Source organism: Hyperolius riggenbachi, chromosome 5 (genome assembly GCF_040937935.1).
Source record: "Hyperolius riggenbachi isolate aHypRig1 chromosome 5, aHypRig1.pri, whole genome shotgun sequence".
NCBI lineage: Eukaryota > Metazoa > Chordata > Amphibia > Anura > Hyperoliidae > Hyperolius > Hyperolius riggenbachi.
The window spans coordinates 338,861,766-338,883,289 of record NC_090650.1 but is presented as its reverse complement, the minus strand read 5'-3'; the positions used below and the strand labels follow the sequence as shown (position 1 = coordinate 338,883,289).

The 21,524-nt window shown below is 40.5% G+C and overlaps 1 protein-coding gene across 8 annotated transcripts in view; it reads left to right on the top strand.

Moving 5' to 3' along the window:
- ST18 (ST18 C2H2C-type zinc finger transcription factor) overlaps positions 1 to 21,524 on the top strand; it is a 336,354-nt gene that overhangs the window by 154,365 nt on the left and 160,465 nt on the right. For 7 of the 8 annotated variants that reach the window (XM_068234755.1, XM_068234752.1, XM_068234754.1 and 4 more), the window contains exons 3-5: positions 5,708 to 5,738; positions 10,589 to 10,782; positions 20,575 to 21,255. In XM_068234755.1, coding sequence (XP_068090856.1) covers positions 5,708 to 5,738; positions 10,589 to 10,782; positions 20,575 to 21,255 — 906 coding nt within the window. Of the gene's footprint in view, positions 1 to 4,498; positions 4,573 to 5,707; positions 5,739 to 10,588; positions 10,783 to 20,574; positions 21,256 to 21,524 lie in introns of those variants that run through there. The other variant, XM_068234753.1, reaches the window with a different exon arrangement.

Genomic DNA, 21,524 nt, shown 5'->3' with positions numbered 1-21,524 from the left:
TGATCCATTACTTCATTCATGTGAATGGAGTTGCTCTTTAGTGTAATCATATAATGGCTTCTCTCACCAGGGAACACAATCTTATCATACTCTTATAAAAGTGATGCTTTAAAAGTGGCAATGAGATTTAAAAAAAAAAAGTGCAGACTGAAAAAGTGATGTTCTGTTTTCAGATCACTGCTGTATAAATAGGTGCCTAGATGTTTACATTGCATTACTGAAATGCCCTTATGAAGGGTCTTGACATGATATTTCTGTTTAGCTCATCCTTTTATCAACATTTCGCTACACATTCTTTAGTAAGCATGTAACTGCATTCCTATAATTGTACAAATAGGTTCCAGCCTTTTTACTTTTGCTCTGTTTTTGGTCCTTGATTGATGTTGCCATTTCTGCATTATATAGTACGAAATCTTACATCCAAGATGTGTTTAGGCGTGATCTAGGAAGGACAATACTTCGAATGCATCACATTTTATCTTTACGTATCCCACAATGTATATTGCATTTTCTGCATGATAATAATTTGCTGTAGTTTGCTGTTTACAAATGTACCTCAATAGAGATATGTTATTTTTAAACTGAATTGAAATATTACGGTTATATATAAGCCTATGGTGGCCTCTCATGATCTCATGATCATTTCTATGCTATAAAAGGGACTGCCTAAATTATCCATTCAGGCCTCATTCACAGCGGGATGTTGCATTGAAATGCAACGTTAAAATCACAATGCAGCATTACAACACAACGTAATAAATGGTGGTAACGCACATTAACGCTGCATTACTGTTGCATACACAGAGGCGTATCTAGAGGGGTGCAGGCATGGCTCCTGCCATGGGCGCCACAGCACAATGGGCACCATTCCTGTCCCTGTGCTGCACCCCATGCCTGCCCCTGTGACTCAGATTTCAGATCAGATTAATTCTGTTATCTGGGAAACATGGCTACTTAATTTATATATGTACGGTGCACTTGGCTTAGTGTTAGAAAAGAGAACAGAGATGGAATAAGAAGAGATATTTCCCAAAAAGTTACTTCAGCAATATCCCGAGCCAAAAAACATAGGCAACCATAACACATGTACGCTAGAAAAGATGCTGCTTTTAGATGGGAGGGGGCTCTGACGGGGGGGGGAAGGGCGCAATTTTAGTGTTTGCCATAGGCTCTATATTACCCAGATACGCCCCTGTGCATACAGTAGGCACAGTAATGCATACAGGCAATGAAAAGTATGCTTTCCTGTACCTGGTAACATGTGCATTTAGAAGTAACTCACTGCAAGCAGTGCATTACCATAACTCTACAAGTTACACTGCGACGCTAACGTCGCACTGTGAACGACGCATAGGATTAGCATTGCAGAGCGGTAAGCTGCATTATAAACTCTTTAATATCCCACTGTGAATGCACAGCCTCCATATATTTACTCAATTTACCCTTATACTACATCGATTTGGTAAAATTGGTGGTCACCTTAAGGCCTTGTTCACATTCCAATCACGTTAGCGTTCGTGTTGGGCGTTTGACTGAATTTTTTTTACGATTCCTGGCAAATTCTGTGCATTGGGCGTTTTTGGTAAGCGTTATTTGTAAGCGCTTTTTGGGACGTTTCGCGATTTCTAAGTGTCCTAGGCCTTATTTTTAAAGGGAAAAGGACCTAAACAGGGAAAAAAAAAGCCTACAAAATCACTGGCAAAAGCACTTTTTCTAGTGCTTTGCGCTTTTCCTATATCTCCCACTATCGCAAAATCGCCCCGAAAATGGTCCATGCAGTGCTTTTCTGAGTGGAAAGCGAATGGAACGCCCCAGTCTGAACTAGCTCATAGGAAAGCATGGTGTAAGCGCTTTAAGGGCTTCAATTGTGGCGCATCGCTGCCTCTGCCCGCCCCTCTCACTCTTCCTTCACAGAGAGGGGCGGGGAGAGGTGGCGATCCGTGCGGCGATTGACGTCAGGAGGGGCAGAGCTGAAAGCTCTGACCCTTCCAGGAAATGCCGGCAGATTGCCCCCCGGGCAATTTGGGGGCTCTGCAGCCCTCGTTTAGTGGCAGGGATGCGGTGGATTACTTGGGAGCACTGAAGCGAACTATAAGGTAGCTTTTGCCGGCGCGGGCCACAAAATATTGTATCGAGGGCCGCAAATGGCCCGCGGGCCGCGAGTTTGAGACACCTGCCTTATGGTATGTTCACTAACAATGGGCTTGATGAACTAAGACAAATAACATGCCTTATTCGAGTTAACATGCCTTATCAGAGATAACACGCCTTATCAAAGTTAACACACCTTATCAGAGTAGCATAGCAAGCGCTACAAACTAATGCCTGCTAATTGGCAATGGCGAGAGCTCCACTCATCCCCCCTGCATGTTTGTAGTGCTCGCTATGCTACTCTGATAAGTAGTGCTCGCTATGCTACTCTGATAAGGAGTGTTAACTTTGATAAGGCGTGTTATCTCTGATAGGGTGTGTTATCTCTGATAAGGCGTGTTAATTTAGTGAATCAAGCCATATATGTTTGTTGTGTTAGCACAAAGGATTCACTGTTAAATTAGCCTTAAAAAGGAACTTTAACCCAGGATTGAACTTCATCCCAATCAGTACCCCTTTTCCCATGAGAAATCTTTACCGTTTTTTGAATAGATGCTCAAGGACATCTGTACGTTCCTAACAGTTTGCTGTCTGTAAACCTTGTTGAATTGTGAGAAATAACAGCTGTTTCCAACTGCCAAGCAAGCAGTACCTCCCTCTATGCATAGAACTCCCAATAAACCGACTTTCTGCAGAGATAACCTGGCAGAACAAAAGACGTGACGTGACACCTGTGATAAATTTAAGAATGCAAATTAGGGAAAGGAGACATTTTACAATGGACAAACACCAACTAAATAAGTTATAAATGAATATTGCAAAATAGGGTATTCTATCTTGTAGTGACTGGATAGTGCAATGGTTAAGGGCACCACCTTTGACATGGGAGGACAGGGTTCGAATCCTGGCTAGGGTCAGTACCTATTCAGTAAGGAGTTTAAGGCAAGACCCGTCCCAGTGGCTGCAGTTCTAGAGCGCTTGGAGTCCGGCAGGAGAAAAGAGCTATATAAATGTTCAGATTATTATTATTTTCACTACAGTTCCTCTTTAGACTGTAAACACACTACAAAACTGGATTAAATTATGGCTGTTAATTTGTACATATGTACGAGGCATATCACCCAGCGTTATTGGCAATTGATTTAGGCCGCTTCTAGCTACAATGGGGCTCTGGGGCAAAAGTAACTTTGGAGACCCCTGACGCCCCCACCCCCTTCTCTTCCAGGGCCCTTGAGCTGGCTTCCAAGCCCGATCCAATCCCCTTTTCCCCCACATCACACAATATCATTAGGTATCCATTGTATGTGTCCTAAAAAGCATTTTTGGGGTTCACATTATTCACCTCCTTCTTTTCCTATACAGAGTAAACACACAGCATCCCCACTGTCATAGGTCACCATGGCTGGAGGGGAGGAGTGGCACCTTGGGGAGCCCTACAGGCTCTGGGGCCCTGGGGAAATTGCCCCCTTTCCCTTTATGGAAGCGCCGGCCCTGCACCCGACCCCTCGAGTCACATTGCAGACCCAAGACTGCACCAACACATTGCTAGCCTGCAGCATCCTGTTTCTAGGTGGGGGAGGTGGAGCTGAATGGGAGTGATGTCATGTGGGGGGGGGGGGGGGCAGGGAGAACAATGCTGTCAGCCATCGTCCGGCCAAATCAGCCTGCAAGGTGGATCACTGGCAGAGCAGCTGAGAGGGGTCGGAGGTTGCCATACAAATGTTGGATTCTCAGCAGAGGAAGTCATTATTGGCCGCCTTGGCCAAGTTTCATCTAGCATGTGTATGGAACTTGTTAAAATTCAAAGAATTCAGCTCTGCTAAAAATGTACATTAGAACTTTAGCATTGCACATTCTTTAAAGCAAACCTGAACCGAAGTAAAACTTATGAGATAATGAATTGTATGTGTAATACACCTAAGAAATAGAATATTGGTAGCAAAGAAAAAATGATCATGTTGTTTTCCAGCACAGGAAGCATTGAAAAGCTTCAATTGTTATCTGGGCAAAAGAGCTTCTCTGAGCTCTTCGACCCACTGGGCCGAATACAGTCCTGTTTTCTGAAGCACATAAACAGCCAAGAAACAGTTAATGACAACTTTAAATTTTAAATATGTGCAAACATATACAAATAAGTACATTTTTTCCAGAGTAAAATGAGCCATAAATTACTTTTCTCCTATGTTGCTGTCACTTACAGTAGGTTATAGAAATCTGACAGAAGTGACAGGTTTTGGACTAGCCCATCGCTTTATAGGGGATTCTCAGGGATATATTTATTTTCAAAAGCACTTAGTGAATGGCAGTTGCTCTGTCCAACTGCCAAAAACCTGTAGCAAGCAGGAAAGCTGGCCAGCATTATTGTTTAAATCCTTTTTTCGGGAATATATTTATAAAGAATAAAAGCCTTGCTGAGAATCCCCTATGGAGAGATGGACTACTTCAAAACCTGTCACTTCTGTCAAATTTCTACTACCTACTGTAAGTGACAGCAACATAGGAGAAAAGTAACTTATGGCTCATTTTACTCTGGGAAAAAAAACTACTTCTTATTTGTACATGTTTGCACATATTTTAAATTTTACAGTTTTTCGCTGTAGTGCCCCATTAAGAGAAGGGTTTACTGCAGGAAGGTTCAAAGGGTTACTATTTCTGCTTTGTTTGCTAGCTTAAAATACAGAATGTGGTTTCTAAACTGTGAATATGACAGACTGATGCAATGTTTTTTGTTTTTTTAAAAAAAAGCTATATAACTGAAAATAAAAATAAGAGACTCTTTTCTTTGATACTTATCTTCTACTCATTATCGGTATTACACATACAATTCATTATGTCATAAGTTTTTGCTTTAATAGCTAGGTTTGCTTTAATAGTTATCACAGTTATCACTGAATAATGCAACCTATTGATTGGCTACACATCTTGCGAAATACTATGGGCCTAACCCACAATACTTCCCTTCCTCCAGTTTTATAACAGAAGCACCAGCGACTGTGCTGTAGTTGTATGTTTACATAAGAACTGCCTTGAAGTCTCTATTTAACTAAGGTTTACATATTGACTTTTGCTTTGTATTTGTGCCATCCTACCGTTTCTTAGTAGAAAAAAAGAAAATTCATCTCAAGAACTAGAGCATACGGGTAGCCAATGATAAGCCTGAAGTGTTATATGCCGGCGTAATATTACATTATCTTTGCTGCAGTCGGGGGAGTTAAACTTGAACTGGCTTGCTCATTTATTATCTGAGCGGAGTGTGTTTCCGCAAGTGTCGCTGTTATAACAACATGAATAATTTTGAAACCACCTGTTGGCTCTGTCAATATGTTGTGTACCCTTGTGTGGGCAGGTATTGATAAACACCAGCTTTCATCTTTCTCAGATCATTTGAATGCTAGCAAGAGCAAAGCTTTCTCACCACATGTCTTAGAAAGAGAAGAAAAAAAAACATTACAGACATTAAAATATGAGAATTTAGCAATGCTAATAAGTAAGCAGCTTTAGCAAAGATCTTTGATTGTTGCCTTGAAGTGTTCTAACAACCAGTTCTATTGTAAACGTATCACAGATACCTTCATATTTGGTGTTTTCACTGACTTGTCATTTTGTCTCTTTACAGTGGAAGAGGACTCCTTAGCACAAGAACTCAGGTAAAGCAAATAAAAGAACAACACAGCCAAAGAAAAATGCCATTAAAATTAAATATATTAGGAATTAAAGAAGAGTATCTACTTTTTCAGGGAGTTACCTGTTTACTTTAAAGGAATCATCAGGCAACTATATAGGAAATCCGATATACTTACCTGGGGCTTTCTCCAGCACCTTGCAACAGTCTGTCCCACGCTGACAGCTCCGTTCCCAACAGCCGCCGGCCTGGGGTTCCCTCACGGTGCAGAGGACGACCTCGAGGTCATCCTTACTGCGCCTTTGTGAAGCGCCGCTGTCAATCAAGCCCACATTGTCCGCAGCGTACTGCACAGGCACAGAACTACTATGCCTGCGCTGTACGCCCTGAGGCACCTCACCGGGAAGGCTTTATATACAACAACCAGCCAAGGTACTTCGCTTGCCGTGATTGGCTGGTTGTTGTATACTGGGTACCACATACAGTACAACACCAGTATCTGTACCTGTTTATACAGTATAGCACCAGTACATATAGTACAGTATACAAATGTCAGAGAGACAAGAGGGGTAGTCTTATAGGGGGCGAGTATATCCCAAAATGTATATTCTAACTGGAAAAGCTGGAGGTCGTCTTATACGCCCAGTCGTCTTATACACCGGCATATACGGTACCTAAGTTAAAAAAAAGATGAGCATGAATTTCGCATGATCATAATTTTGCATCAAAATTCACAATTACAATGCAAAATCGTACTGCAAATTTGCAGGAAAATTGTTAATTTAGTTTGTAACCGTAATTAGCAATCGTAACTTCACAATTTTGCTCAATTTTCACCGTTTTTTGCCGACCAATGGCAAAGCATACATTTAAAAGGGGTGCCTAAAAAAAGGGCAAAAAAAGACGAAGCTCAAATTACTATAAAAACAGCGTACTTCGGCCGCCAGCAATAGCTGGCAGTCGAATTACGTCTTACCCCTGTGAGTCCATGGCGGTCTGGAGGGGGAATAGTAATTAACACCGCCGGGACTTTTGCAAGAGCAGAGTGAAACTTTTTGGGCTTTGCCCTATGACCAAATTTCATGTATACAGTTCACAATGGTCAGTTGCATAGTGCATGTATTATAATGAATGTGAACTACAATGGAGACTGGACATAAACTTTCATGCAAAGCCTGCAAGCAGTTACAACACCGTACTGTGAACAGGCCCATAGAATTGTATGAGCAGTGAGTTGACATGCAGAATTATTCTGCAATGCAACAGATGCAGTGTGAGGTAGCCCTTATTCTCTTTCAGAAAATGTTAATTGCCTGGTTGAGATGATAATTCTATATTTTTGCCACTGACCCAGAAGAGCTTGAAGGCCAAATGATCTAATTCCGTTCTGACTCCGCTGGGTTTATGCTTGTTGCAGTTGGCTCGGAAACCGAAAACAAAAGGTCAGCCTGACAGCCCGACTAGTGGCACTTTTTAAAATAAATAAAGATGTCCGCCTCTGCTTTCTCTTATTACATTCTTACTTCAACGTTCCTAGCTAAGAGCCCCTTCTCTAGCAAGACTTGCAGTACAGAGTTCCAGAGCTGTAGGGGTCAGTCTTCTCACAGAGCTCTGCCTCTGCTCTCCTCCTTCCAATTAAGGCCCGTACTCACCTGGCAATTTTTCTGATGAGTTTACTGACTACTGGCAATTTTTTGAGTGACAATCGGTCGTTTACACAATCTTGTGATGAGGTTACAGGCACACAATCACGCCAATGTCGCATAGCTGCGCACGGCAATAATGACCATTATGGTGGATCAGATCTTTAAGATCCCGTTGACTCCAGCGCAAAGGGTTGCAATCGCTTGAAGTCTTGTTCACGCCCATCATGTAATGTCGCATGATTTTGCGCATACCCGCTGGCCGAAAGATGGAGGAAGATGGATCGGAGGAGTGCTCTTTGTCAGGGAGACGTTGCTAGATCCATCTTCCTGATCACGAGGTGAGTACATAGCTTTAGAGCAATATAACAATTCTGAGCCAATCAGCTTCCCCACCTCCAGCTGCTGTCAGCTGCTTCAGATGCGCTGTTTCATCAGGTTTTAAAACAAAACTTTTAGCTGCAGCTGCCTCATTTGATATACAGCGTTATATTTTGACCATCTTCTTAAGCTGTTAGATAACATATTGCGCCTGAAGTTGGACAGGTTGAATACATTGCTGTTGATTAACTATAGCAAATAGCGTGCCTTATCAGAGGTAATATGCCTTATCAGAGTTAATATGCCTTATCAGAGTAGGATAGCGAGCTCTACGAACGTATGCCTGCTAAGTGGCAATGACGAGAGCTCCACTTGTCCTGCTCTGAGCCCCTGCAGGTCCAATCACTTTAAAGGGCATAATCCCTGTACTTTGATTGGCCTAATAGGCTGCCTGTTATTGGGCCCTCTTTTCTATGGACAAATGAGCAGTTCAGCCGCCAGTCTGCTGGCCACAAATGCCATTGGGCTGCAATTATATGAAGCTAAATGGCAGTGTTTAGTAACAACGCACACATCACATTTGTCACGTGGCAGCAAAAAGAGTCTCATGTCCCATCTGAGCATAGTAACTGCTGTGCTCCGATGCAGCTGCTCGGGAGAGCTGTCACTGCACCGCCTATTCTGAGTGGTAGGCAGCAAGCGACTGGCTGGTGGATGGGAGCAGCTGACAGTTGGTGAAATTACCACCTTCAGCTGCTCGTGATAAAGAGGCCTTACTTGGTTGGTTCCCATGGGTGTAATAATCACCACTGCGATCCCCTGCTAATGCAGGGGGGCCTGGAGGCTTGGGGACCCCACCTTCTCCCTCTCCCCAACCGCAAGCGCAGCCAATTAGCAAATATACCTCTCCATTTGCTCACAAAAAACATCCCCGCCACCTTCTCCCACCATGCAGACTAGCGAGTAACGGGAGCGTGTAATTTTTTTCTCTCTGCTACTATTCACCTGCTCCCAATCCCATGACCTGCATGAGTTTTGGAGACCAAGGCAGCCCCATGCTATAATTTTTGCAGGGGGGCCCAATTAGGTCTAGTTACACCCCTGTTTGTTTCCATTGCTTTATATGGAAGACCATTTTGAAACATTCTTTGAAAAAAAAATAGCACAGCAAACGTGCTCTGCTTCAATAAGTGTATCTTGTTAAAAGCAGATTTTTTCACTATAAATATTTTAACTTTTACATAAAATATATTACAGTGTGAACAACTGTTTTCCTTGGAAGTGTTGATATTCACTCAAGAAAGCATATCATGCCAGTTTTCAGCTGTCTCTGAATGTTTAAATACACGCTGAAAAATATTTTTCTGTGACAAATGGTACAGTTCTCTTTTTTTTCTTTTAAACAAGTATATCTTTGTTTTATGGGAGGGCCATAGATAATGTCTGACCTAGTCCTCATGGATTTGCAGACACGATGTTCTCAGTGGATTTGGATTCCATAGCTACCAAACAGGGGATTAACAGATAAACATTGGTATTTATCATGTAAAAACATAATTTATGGTATTAAGCCATAAAGATAGTGTTTCATGATGTTATTTAAATAAGAAGAACTACATCTGTTTTTAAATTGCAAGGCAATCTATAACTTGTGCCACTGTCAACTATCAACTGTTCAGCAGCAGATTCATCTTTTACTTATATGATTATACAGTGAAATGATGATGATCAGTTTGATGAAAAATTATTGATGTTCTGCCAACTAAATTTATCATTGACTTTTATTAAAATCACAGTTTTTAATAATAATGTAAAAAAAAATGTTCACTAGTAATGATCGAATATGGACATTTTCATTTTGCCATCATTTTCAGAAAAGTGTCTTTTTTCACAAATGATAACATCTGCAAAACTACATGGGCATAAAAATACTAATTTTCATGGAAAAACACATTTTGCAAAAAAAAAACAAACAAACAAAAAAACCTTTGTTTTTGTGAAAATTTCAATTCAGACAGAAGTGCAAATTTTGATGCAAGTATGAGAAATATTTGAGTTCATTCCTACAGCTCACCATAATACTTGGTTTTTAATAGGCCTTGCAAGGCAAAGAGAACAATGACAACAGACTTTTTCAAGTGCAAGGTCTGGTCACTGTAGAGGGAGCAGGGGAGCAGTTTGCATGTACATTTAGGCCGGTTTTACACATGGGCACTTTTTTGCGTTGTATTACCCTTTCTGCATGCAGGGTAATGCAACAGCAAAGAAAGTGTATGGGGCCCAGTACACTAGCCATGTTGCATTGCTCCTGAAGCTTCCGATTCACTGTCGACTCGCCACAAAGACAACAGAAGTTAGCAGTGCGACTTCTGTGGTGACACTTCGGGGGTGTAATGAATGGAAGTCAATGGGCGAGGCAAAAAATTTAAACTTGTTGGCGGCAGTGGTGCAGGGCACATTCGCACAATGATGCAAATAAGATGGGGAAGCTGTCACTAGCAAAATAGTATTGGCTGTTGGTACTGCGCCACTTGTATTGGCCCGAGGAAGCGGGCTCAGACCCGTGAAACGCGTTGCCTGTACATAATAAATCTCAATGTCTTATCTGACTGTCGTCACTGAGGTAAGCCACCTCATTCTTCTATGTTTTATTTGATTCTAACCTAATTATATCTTTACCTGGGCGTCTTTTTAACTTTGTTATGTTTCGAAAGTGATTTTTTTAAATAATGTATTGATTAAATATTCATTTTCAGAAGGTACCTGCTCTGATTTTAAAATACATTTCATGTATTGATCCGTATGATAGAGGCTTCTCTGCAGGGTAAATGTTGTACTCAAACAGTGCAATAACTGAGGTGATGCTTAAAATCGATAATACTCACATGAAGTTGTCAATTTTCTGTTCTAGTGCTTACAACTGCACCATGTCAAAGAAGAGGAAATTCCTAGAACAGGGTTCTACAGCTCCAGTCAATAAAAGGAAGTCACTCTTAATGAAACCCCAGCACTACAACCCCAGCGAGGAACTTGAAGAAGACAATGAGGATAAACCTGAGTTTGTGAGCTTTAAGTTCACGAAAAAGGAATGTTGTACTACTACAGGTAAGCAGTGATGTGTGTTAAGTGAAGTCATTAATAGCAATGGAAGTAGTCTAAACTTGTCATGAAAACACGAACACATGCTGCTTTTCCTGTTACCTTCTGGTTACAATATTTTGTGGTCTACCATTAAAAGTGTTAAACATTGCTCACTCACTCGTATGGAACAAAAACGAAATAAAGAATCTGCCTGTTCTGAATGCAAATGACCCTAGTTACTCTAGAGAGGGTCCCTCTCTTAACCACAGTATTAGCTGTTTATTGGTCATGTGCCAGTAATAATCACTGCTATAGATGATCAAATAGTAGTAATCATTAACAAACTGTTCCCCATCCCCTTCTTGCACCTCTGACACTGTGGTTGTCCTTGCCAGGCTTTGGTGTGCTGTATCAATTGCTATGTATAGGGTGATGGGGGGGGGGAATGTAAAACTTGCACTGGGGCCCATAGCTCTTTAGCCTAGCCACTGCAAGGGGGCTATGGAGGCTGCCATATTTATTTCCTTTTAAGCAATGCCAGTTGCCTGGCTACCCTGCTGATCCTCCGCCTCTAACACTTTTAGCCACAGATCCTAAACAAGCATATGCTGATCAGGTGTTTCTGACATTATTGTCAGATCTGCATGCTTGTTTCTGGTATAATTCAGACATTACTGCAGCCAAAAAGATCATTAGGGCTGCAAGGCAACTGGTATTGTTTAAAGGACAACTGTAACAAGAGGTATGTGGAGGCTGCCATATTTATTTCCTGTTAAGCAATACCAGTTTCCTGGCTGTCTTGCTAATCCTCTGCCTTTAATGCTTTTAGCCACAGACCCTGAACAATCATGCAGCAGATCAGGTGTTTCTGACATTATTGTCAGATCTGACAAGATTAGCTGCATGCTTGTTTCTGGTGTTATTCAGACACTACCACAGTAAAATAGATCAGCAAGGCTGCCAGGCAACTGATATTGTTAAAAAGGAAGTAAATATGGCAGTCTCCATAGCCCTCTCACTTCAGTTGTCCTAGAAGTGTGCTAGCTTCAAACCAAAAGTGCCATTTCAGAGTTGTTTCCTCCTTCTTCTGACATGCTACACAGTGAAAGAAATATATGCCCAAGTTATGTTGGCAACAGGTGTAGATACAGGGGCGTAGCAATAGGGGTTGCAGAGGTAGCGACCGCATCGGGGCCCTTGGGCCAGAGGAGCCCCGAAGGGCCCTTCCTCAACTACAATATTAGCTCTCTATTGGTCCTGTGCTCATAATAATAACTTCAATAGATACTTTGAATAGTGATAATCATTAACAAACTGTTTCCCATCCTTTTCTTGCACCTCTGACACTGTAGTTGCCCTTGGCAGGATTTGGTGCGCCGTATCAATTGTTACGTATAGAGTGCTTGGGGGGCCCCATTGTAAAACTTGCATCGGGGCCCACCACTCCTTAGCTACGCCACTGTGTAGATAGGTGGGGACAAGATAGTCAGGGAGGCAGGGGTGTAGCAATAGGGGATGCAGAGGTTGCAATTGCATCAGGGCCCTTGTGCCCTGATCGGCCCTTCCTCAACTGCAGTATTAGCTCTCTATTGGTCCTGTGCTCACAATAATCACTTCTATAGATACTTTGAATAGTGGTAATCATTAACAAACTGTTCTCCTTCTTGCATCTCTGACATTGTGATTATCCATGTCAGGTTTTGGTGCACCATATTAATTGTTATGTATAGAGTGCTTGGGGGGCCCCAATGTAAAACTTGCATAAGGATCCACAGCTCCTTAGCTATGCCACTGCAGGGAGGGTCATAGAATAAGTGACATACGTATATACATGAGTATAAGAAGACACAAAAATGACAAAAATGGAAATAATTAATTTGATGCCTTAAACAAAACAGATCAATAATAATTCTAAAGCAAAAAATCCAAAAGGTATGAAAAACCATAGTTTCCGGCACTGCACAATTTCCATTGCCTTGTTTTTGTTCACATATGAAAATTCTGTATTACTTACAACCCACTGAGTAGACATGTTAATTATTAATTATGATTACCAAACATTGTGCAGCTTTGTTTCAATGCAGTTGTGTATCAGCTTGAGCTTTCTGTTAGGACTCGTTCACACCTGGGGCGTTTTGTGTTTTTTTTTTGAGCGCCGGCGATTTTAAACAATGCTCTAACATCGCTTGTGCAATGAATCCTTATGGGATAGTTCATATCAGCGCGTTTTATCTGCTTTCCGCTCAGCAAAGCGCTGCCCGTACCATTTTAGGGCGATTTTGCTACAATGGAAGGTATAGGAAATACGCAAAACACTCACAAAATCGCTTTATGCAGCAACTGGGTTCACGCTTTTAAGAATAAAAACATTTTAATGATTCTTTTCCAGGTCAAATAGTTCACTTCCTGACTTGCGTCAGGAAATGAAAAAACAAATTGCTCTGCAAAAGCACTTTGAAAAGCACTATACACAAAATCAAAGCGCACAGGTAGCACCAGGAGGCTGGAAAAAAATCACTCACAAAATCGCAAAATACGGTCATCAGTCATTTCGATTTTAGATGTGAACAAAGCCTTACTGAATTGAAATCTTAAAGTGAACCTCCAGACTAAAAATCGACTCAGCAGCACTGAAAAGGCCTGGTATTTCTTTAACAGTTTCACAGCATCAGAACTTTGTTTCTCTTATACAAACCTCATTTTTAGCTGCACAGAAGAAAACTGCCCGGGCAGTTTTCCCCTTATGCTGTGCAAAGCATGATGGGATTTGTGATGTTGTTGTTCTTGTTCTGCTGTTTTGGTGCAATTTTTTTTTTTTTTACATTTTGAATTTGACATTTGAAGCCTAGTGTGTGCAGCTGGGAGGGGTGATCAGGACACAGGACAGTTGGAACTGTGTCTCATGCTCCCTGTCACCTCCTTTCAACCAAAAAGATGGCTGCCCCCATGACAAAGATGGCAGCCCTCATGAATCACAAACATTTGCCTGTTCTTTTAAAACCGGGTAGGTAAGAGATTATATTACCTATCTATTCTAATTAACATAACTAATGTAACTTAATAACAGTATGTTTGTTTAGGCTGAAGTTCCCCTTTAAGGTGTAAAAACAAGGAACACCAAGAGCCCCAATAGTGTAATATGTACTGGTAAATGGTTACTAGATAACCCCAGAGGTGCCTGGCTCTTCTACTGACCACATATGCTATTGCTCCGTTGTTATTGCCTGATGAAGGGGGATCAAACCTGCGAAACGCATTGCATATTTGGAGTTCATAAATAAAATATATTGACTGTCTTTACTACAGTCATTGTGTGTCTACTTGGAGGAGGTAAGTCCACCACTACCTCCTCTATTTACCAAGAATTTGGTTTTTAAGCTCATTTAGCTTCCTTTTATCCTTTTGGCACCTCTGTTCTCCTGCATAAATCTTAAGGTGTGTTCACACTAGTCATGCAGTCATTGCTCCACTGAGATTTGACTCCTGGTAACTGGAGGATACTGACTACAGCTTTACATTACAAAACTTACATTTCTTTAGAATAGAATAATCTTTATAGTGTTTTGCTGTTAAATGAGGGGTCGGGATGTTCATCACTTTTTAAACGTCAGTACTGTTGTTTCCAGACGTTGCTCGGTCTTGATCCCATCATCTCGTATTTTCCTGGATGCTACATGTAGCGTCCAGGATCAGCTATGCTCGGTGCTTCCATGTACCCCTGTAGGGGTAAAAACGCCGCACGACGACCAAACAACGGTAAGCGCCACCGCAGGTTGCTAAATGCTTTTATGCTCAGTAGCAGAAAAGCATTTGACAGGGTATAAATGAGGCAATGCCACTGTTGGTTTAGTTGCCCGTTCAGCCCGGTCAGCAGGGGCTGAACTATTTGCCAGTCCTTCCCTATATAGTGGCTTCAGCATTCACAGAGTTAGTGACTAAGGCCAGGGCAATCATATATTTTGGGACCCAAATTTTTACAGGCTTCACACTTTAGTTACTTACTGAGTACTTAAAGAGGAACTCCAGTGAAAATAATGTAATAAAAAAAAGTGCTTCATTTTTACAATAATTATGTATAAATGATTTAGTCAGTGTTTGCCCATTGTACAATCTTTTAAATCCCTGCTTTACATTCTGACATTTATTACATGGTGACATTTTTACTGTTGGCAGGTGATGTAGCTGCTGCATGTTTTTTTGGCGGTTGGAAACAGCTGTAAACAGCTATTTCCCAAAATGCAACAAGGTTCACAGACAGGAAACTGCCAAGAGTACATACTCAAGAGTTTCTTGTGGGAGGGGTTTCACCACAATATCAGTCATACAGCGCCTCCTGATGGTCTGTTTGTGAAAAGGAATAGATTTCTCATGTAAAAGGGGGTATCAGCTACTGATTGGGATAAAGTTCAATTCTTAGTCGGAGTTTCTCTTTAAGTCAGTGGATGAACAAGACAAGTAATACAAGTAACAAGCCAACAAAGTAGCAGAAAAAATAAAATAATGGCAGTGTCCCTAACCCTATCACAACCAATTTTTTTAAAGTGTATTTCAATAGCACTACTGTATATCACCATATTTACCAAACTATAAATTATATATGTGGTTCCAAAACTGTCTTTTCTGTTGATTTAATGTGTAAAAAAATAAATGCATTTCTGATGTGAAAAGCTTAGAGCATAATTGAAAAAATGGAGTCTAATCAGAGATCACAATTTTCTAACGGAAGAGAAATGAAGGAGTGAAAAAAAAAACTGTTCCTGTTTGTTGTTGTCCCTACACTTTGCCAAATTCTGTATTCAGCTTACAAGGGTTGGAAAACAGCAAGATTCCTTTAAAAGTGAGAAAGACCAGGCCTGGATAAAACTGCTCTTTGTGAAATCCAAATCATCACTCGCTGTATGAGTCCTATTTTTCCTAATATAATTAATAAATATTTTTTCTTTTAACACATAACAAACAGTTGAACCAAACATTAGGTAAGTTGGAAACGTCCCAAAATGCTAACAGTTTGGCAACAGAAAAGTGAAATGCAATGGGCCGCACATGTGCATATCTACCCCCTGTAATCTGCACTTAATAGGAATATTTTAAACTATGTAACTAAGCAACAGAGGTAATTGTTGCTTTCTAGAGCTTTTGTTAGGCACTTTAACACAGCCCAAATATGCATAATTAGGCATAATGTCTATAAATCATTATTGTACACATGTGGGTAGTTAAGTGGATTGAGAGAATAGTTCAATGAATTGAGCATATTCACTGAAAATGCTTTTTATTTGTTTTCTCCAGTTCATAATACTTTAAAATTATCATAACCCTTTACACCATCTCTCAGTAGCTCGCAGTGTTATTGAGAAAAACTTCATTTGCATTTTAGACTGTGTTTAATTTATTATTTAAAGCCGGAGTTTGTTGGATGTGAAATCGGGAGATGATAGGCTATTGTACGGAATGATATGTGCCTCTTTTATGCAGTCTATTTTCTAGGATGCAAAATGTTACATTTTTTTTTTCAATCGTGGGTTTAGAATGAATAGATCCAAACAAAAGAACGCCATCTATAATCAAAGTTATTAAAAGGGCTAGTGTTGTGACTTCTTCCAAAAATGCTTTTAGTTACTATGACAATATTTACTTGATCCTGGCAGTCCAGTGTTGATTTTAGGGGGATAATTACAAGAAAGATACATAATGTAGACTTTTTTTTTTCGAGAGTGCCCTTGTCTGCAGAGCTGTTTATAAGGATTGCAGTGGAGCATAAAAGCGGTATTGACTGCTATCATTATACCCTCTCATCCGGTTGCTACAACCTGCTGCTTTTTTCTCTATTTTTCCCAGTTCATATTGTCATTTCGTCGGGAACATGATAATTAACACAAAAAAAGAGAAATGTATTAAAGTTTCCTGGCGGCAAAACTTTAGCCGAAATTTAATGAAAACAAAGATTTAGGAAGCGGCATGACTCTATGAAAGGCTCCGCAGTAAGCGTTGGGATTTTGTTTTGTTAATTTAGTGCCATTTTCCTCCCGAGCCATTTCTACAAAAGGAGTGGTTTCATAGGGCTTGGCTGACAATGGGGCATTCTGGAAACGATATGTAAAACTGTGTTAGTAATTGGTGAATATTTTCTACTTGTGTTGTTATAAAACGTCATACTGATCTTCACAGCCAAGCCAACTGATGGAAGTACAGAAGATTCTCTACCCTAACTTTTAAATATGGAGGGCAGAGGCTGCCACTAAAACCCCATAAATGCTAATTTGTGATTATTTTGGGTGACAGTCAGATGTTTGCATACAGTATTCCAATAACATACGTCATTTATTATAGACATTCATCAGCAAAGCCAATGTTTTTGGCACATCACAAGGTCTCTTTATAAAGGATCAAGATTCAAGTCCCGTTAAAGTGAACCTGAGGTGAGAGTGATATGGAGGCTGACATATTTGTTTCCTTTTAAACAAAACCAGTTGCCTGAACCCCTGATGATCTATTTGGCTGCAGTAGTGTCTGAAGTACACCAGAAACAGGCATGCAGCTAATCTTGTCAGTTCTGACAATGTTGTCAGAAACACCTGATCTGCATATGCTTGTTCAGGGTCTATGGCTGAAAGTATTAGAGGTAGAGGATCAGCAAGATAGCCAAGCAACTGGTATTGTGTAAAAGGAAATAACTATGGCAGGCTCCATAGAACTCTCACTTGGGGTTCACGTTAAGTAATGGAAGATTGAGCTTACACTTGTCCCTGCAGTATTTGCGGTATGGTAGCAGCATCAATATGCTTTTGGTGAATACATACAATGATCTATATTTTTGAAGTACTGGTCCATATTGCCTTGCTTTAGTGAGTAATGATTACTAAGTGTGATCACAGCAGCCAAGCACTCTTTCTTCTCATTTTCTACAACTAATTTTTATGCGGGGGGGGGGGGGGGGGGAGATGGAATGCGCATTGGATCTTTTTAACCAGTTGCTACTGTGTCCATCAACAAGTGGTGACCTCCTGCCCTTTCTGCCCTTTAGCTTTTTATATAGTATCATTTAACACCTTCCTGTTCAGCAGATCTAAGTATACATGTCTGTGTAGGGATTGCTATGTCAACTGAAAATAATAATAAGATACCATCTATTATCTCAAGTCTGTAATTTCCTTTTAAACACTTCTGTTCCCTATTTTATCTCATAAACTCATCTTGCCCATTATCTGACCACAGTTTACGTGTAATTTATCTTCTTTAGCCACAACTCACAGAAGCACAGAACTATCCTCAGCCCTGATATCCAGGGTTTGTTAACTTCCCTGCATCCCTTGCTCACTCAAAACACATTCACTTCTGCCTTTGATTTTGTTTATTACTTCTTCATGGTCCGCCATTGCAATGCATATCAGTAAGTCTGGCTTACTGAGAAGAGTCAGCTACCAAAGCACTGCACATGGGTACTTCAACTGCAATTGGGAAAGAACAATTCACATGAGCAATTGAAGCATTACAAAAATATTCTACGTAAAATCAAAAATGTCTTCTCATCTAACCAAATAGTCATACTTCTCCTCCCACAACTCCTCACAGGCCCACAATTCCAAACTGTTTTGTATTGCTTTCAACTACTGATTCTTTCTCCACCTCTTCTGCCACCCTTTGCTAAATCGTCAAAGATAAAATCCACAATGATAGAAATGGCTTCAGCTGGCAGCTTATTCTTTAAACAGATATATCAAATCTAACTTCCTCCTTCACTGCTTTCACTCAATTAGCTGAACAGACCATCTTCCGCTCATCTCTAAATCTCATCTGATTACCTTTCTTCTTGATTATATTCCCTCTCACCTCATTATTCACCTCTGTTTTCTATTATTCCTGCTCTATCCTCTCTCTTCAACCTCTTCATCTTCACAACGGGACAAGTACCTTTCCATCCACATTCAAGCAGGTCTGCATAACACCTATACTCAAGAAACCTTCTTTGGACCATACTGTCCCATTTGACTGCCTGACTGTGTTTCTTCTACCTTCTCTTTCAAAATATTCAAGAAAAAAACATATTCAGAATTGATCAGTGGTGTAGCTAGAGGCCATGGGGCCCCATAGCAAAACTTTATTGGGGCCCTCAGATGTAGGCACTCTGAAATTCCACCCGGCCCTACCCTATAGATATGAGTTAATTGAGTCATTTACAATCTTATCCAATCAACACTGCACACAGTTCATGGGCACTGAGACAAAGTCGGAGGGTGGAGAAACAGTTAACTGTGAATACATTAAGTACCCACTGGCCCCCTTCTGCTCCAGGGCCCCATAGCAGCTGCCATGGCTGCTATGGCTATTGCTATGCCCCTGGAATGGATGCACAACCTCTGCTAATTCCCTGCTTGATCACTATCAATCTGGCTTCCACCCCAGTCACTCTAGCCCTCATAGAAGTAAAGAATGACTTATTCACTGCTAAGTGTAATGGTTTTTACTTTATATCCATTTTTCTTGATGCTTCTTCAATTTTGATACAATGCACCATCTTCTGTTTTTTTTTTTTTTTTTGATCCTCTACTTTCTGGGCATTCAGGTACTTACTTTGTCCTTGCTTTCCTCACAGACAGAACCTTTAGATCAGTACATTCCACCAACACCTCCTTCCCACTCTCCCTGCTTGGCAGAATACCTCAAGCTTCAGTCTAAGGACCCGTTCTCTTCACTGTCTATAATTACTGTCTCATCTTGTTTGGTTTGCAGTATCACCTATATAGTGATGACACTCAAAGCTATATTTCTGTTCCTCATGTAGTTACATTAGTAGCTCTCATTCCCAACTTTAATAACGCTATAACCACATTCATATGTTTTCCCTTTCTGAAACTCAATATGGAAAAAAAACAAAAATTGTAATTTTTCTACAACTTGATTTGACACTGTATCATCAATGCTAATGACACACTCATAACCCCTCTCTTTCAGACGTGTTACCCTAGGTGTACTAATTGACTTGTTACTCTTGTCCAAACCCCACATTAACACACCACCTCCTACTGTCTCCACCTAAAGAACATCTCCCGCATTTACCAATTCCTTACTCAGCATACAATCAAACTATTTGTGTATGATCATAAAGTAATATCATAATTGGAGATGAAGACAAGACCAGAAGAATTGCAAGGGGAATTAATAATGAACAGTACACATCACATTTCATTATTATGCATATTAATTAATCAATGAACGCATACTGCCATTTACTCTGACAGCATTAACATGAGTTGAGTAAACTTTTAAAAGGATCTGTAACCAAGGATTGAACTTTATCCCAATCAGTAGCTGATACCCCCTTTCCCAGGAGAAATCTTTACCTTTTATTGAATAGATTATCGGGGGGGGGGGGGAAGAGTCTTTTTGGCTGATATTGTGGTGAAACCTCTCCCACAGTGTGATGTCAGAACCTAGGTCCTGACAATTTCCTGTCTGTTAACCTTGTTGCATTGTGGGAAATAACATCTGTTTCCAACTGCCAAGCAACTAGTATCTCCATGCGTGTATATTTATATCTATAAAAAAACAACCTTTCAGCCTATCGCATTAGGGGTGGTGGTTATAGATTACGGCAGTTGGTGCTGTCTGGTTTTTTTTTCATGTCTGCCAGTAGTAAAAATGATTATGAGCAGACCCGTTGCAGATCAAACAATATGAACTAATCAAATGGTGAATATCAATCATTTATTGATTTCTATTCTATTTTTTAACTTTTCACTTTGCAATGTATTGATTTTTTTTTTTTCCACTTTTCCCTAAAGTTCCTCTTTAATACATGTCTCGTGTCTTCTACAGGTACCATAATTGTGCAGTCAACTGGTGTGACTACTCATACAGCTGAGGGGAAGAACTGTTATCAAAATCTTATCACTGATCCACTGCTACTGGGCAGAACAGTAAAAGAGGCAGTGACCGGAAGCCATTTAAGAAGTGTAATTCAGTCAACTAAAGTTGACCGAGATCACAGAGAAAGTTACATTATCCAGTCCTCCAAGCAAAGCCACTCTCCACTCTCACCTGAAGATGATAATGACTGCTGTGAAACAACGGAAAATGGGTGGGATAGTTCTTCCAGTTACACAGAGCTCAATGCAAAGGACAATACATTGGGTGCATTCTGCCATGACATTAGGCAAAAGGGTGACATTGATATTAAAGATGAGAAACCAGCAGAGACTGAAAATTGCTCATCGCCTGATTTATCAGACTCCGATGACACCAACCACCAGCAGATTCCAGAAAGTGATGACGATGACAAATGTCTCTCGATTATTACAGAAGAGTCTGTAGATCTGGATAAACGAAAAGGAAACTTGAGTCTGCTGGAGCAAGCAATAACTTTCCAAGCAGAGCAAGGCCACATGTTTCACAGTACCTACAAAGAGCTGGACATGTTCCTTCTGGAGCACCTAGCAAAGGAAAGGAGGCAAACAAAAGTCATCGATGTAGCAGGGCAACAAATATATAGCAACAAAAGTAAGACAAAAGACCAGTGAAATGCTATTAATGATAAAATATGCACCAGGAAATTAGGTCAAACATGGCTGGACCTGTATAAATGTAATGTGAGGACAAATGCATACATACTTGTATATACACATTCACAAAATAAAACACATATGGGGCATACAGGTATGCCCAAATACACTTATATTAACAAAACATACACATATAGAGGCATATATGTAAGCCCAAATAAGCTTAGATTAACAAAACATACACATATTGAGGCATACATGTATGCC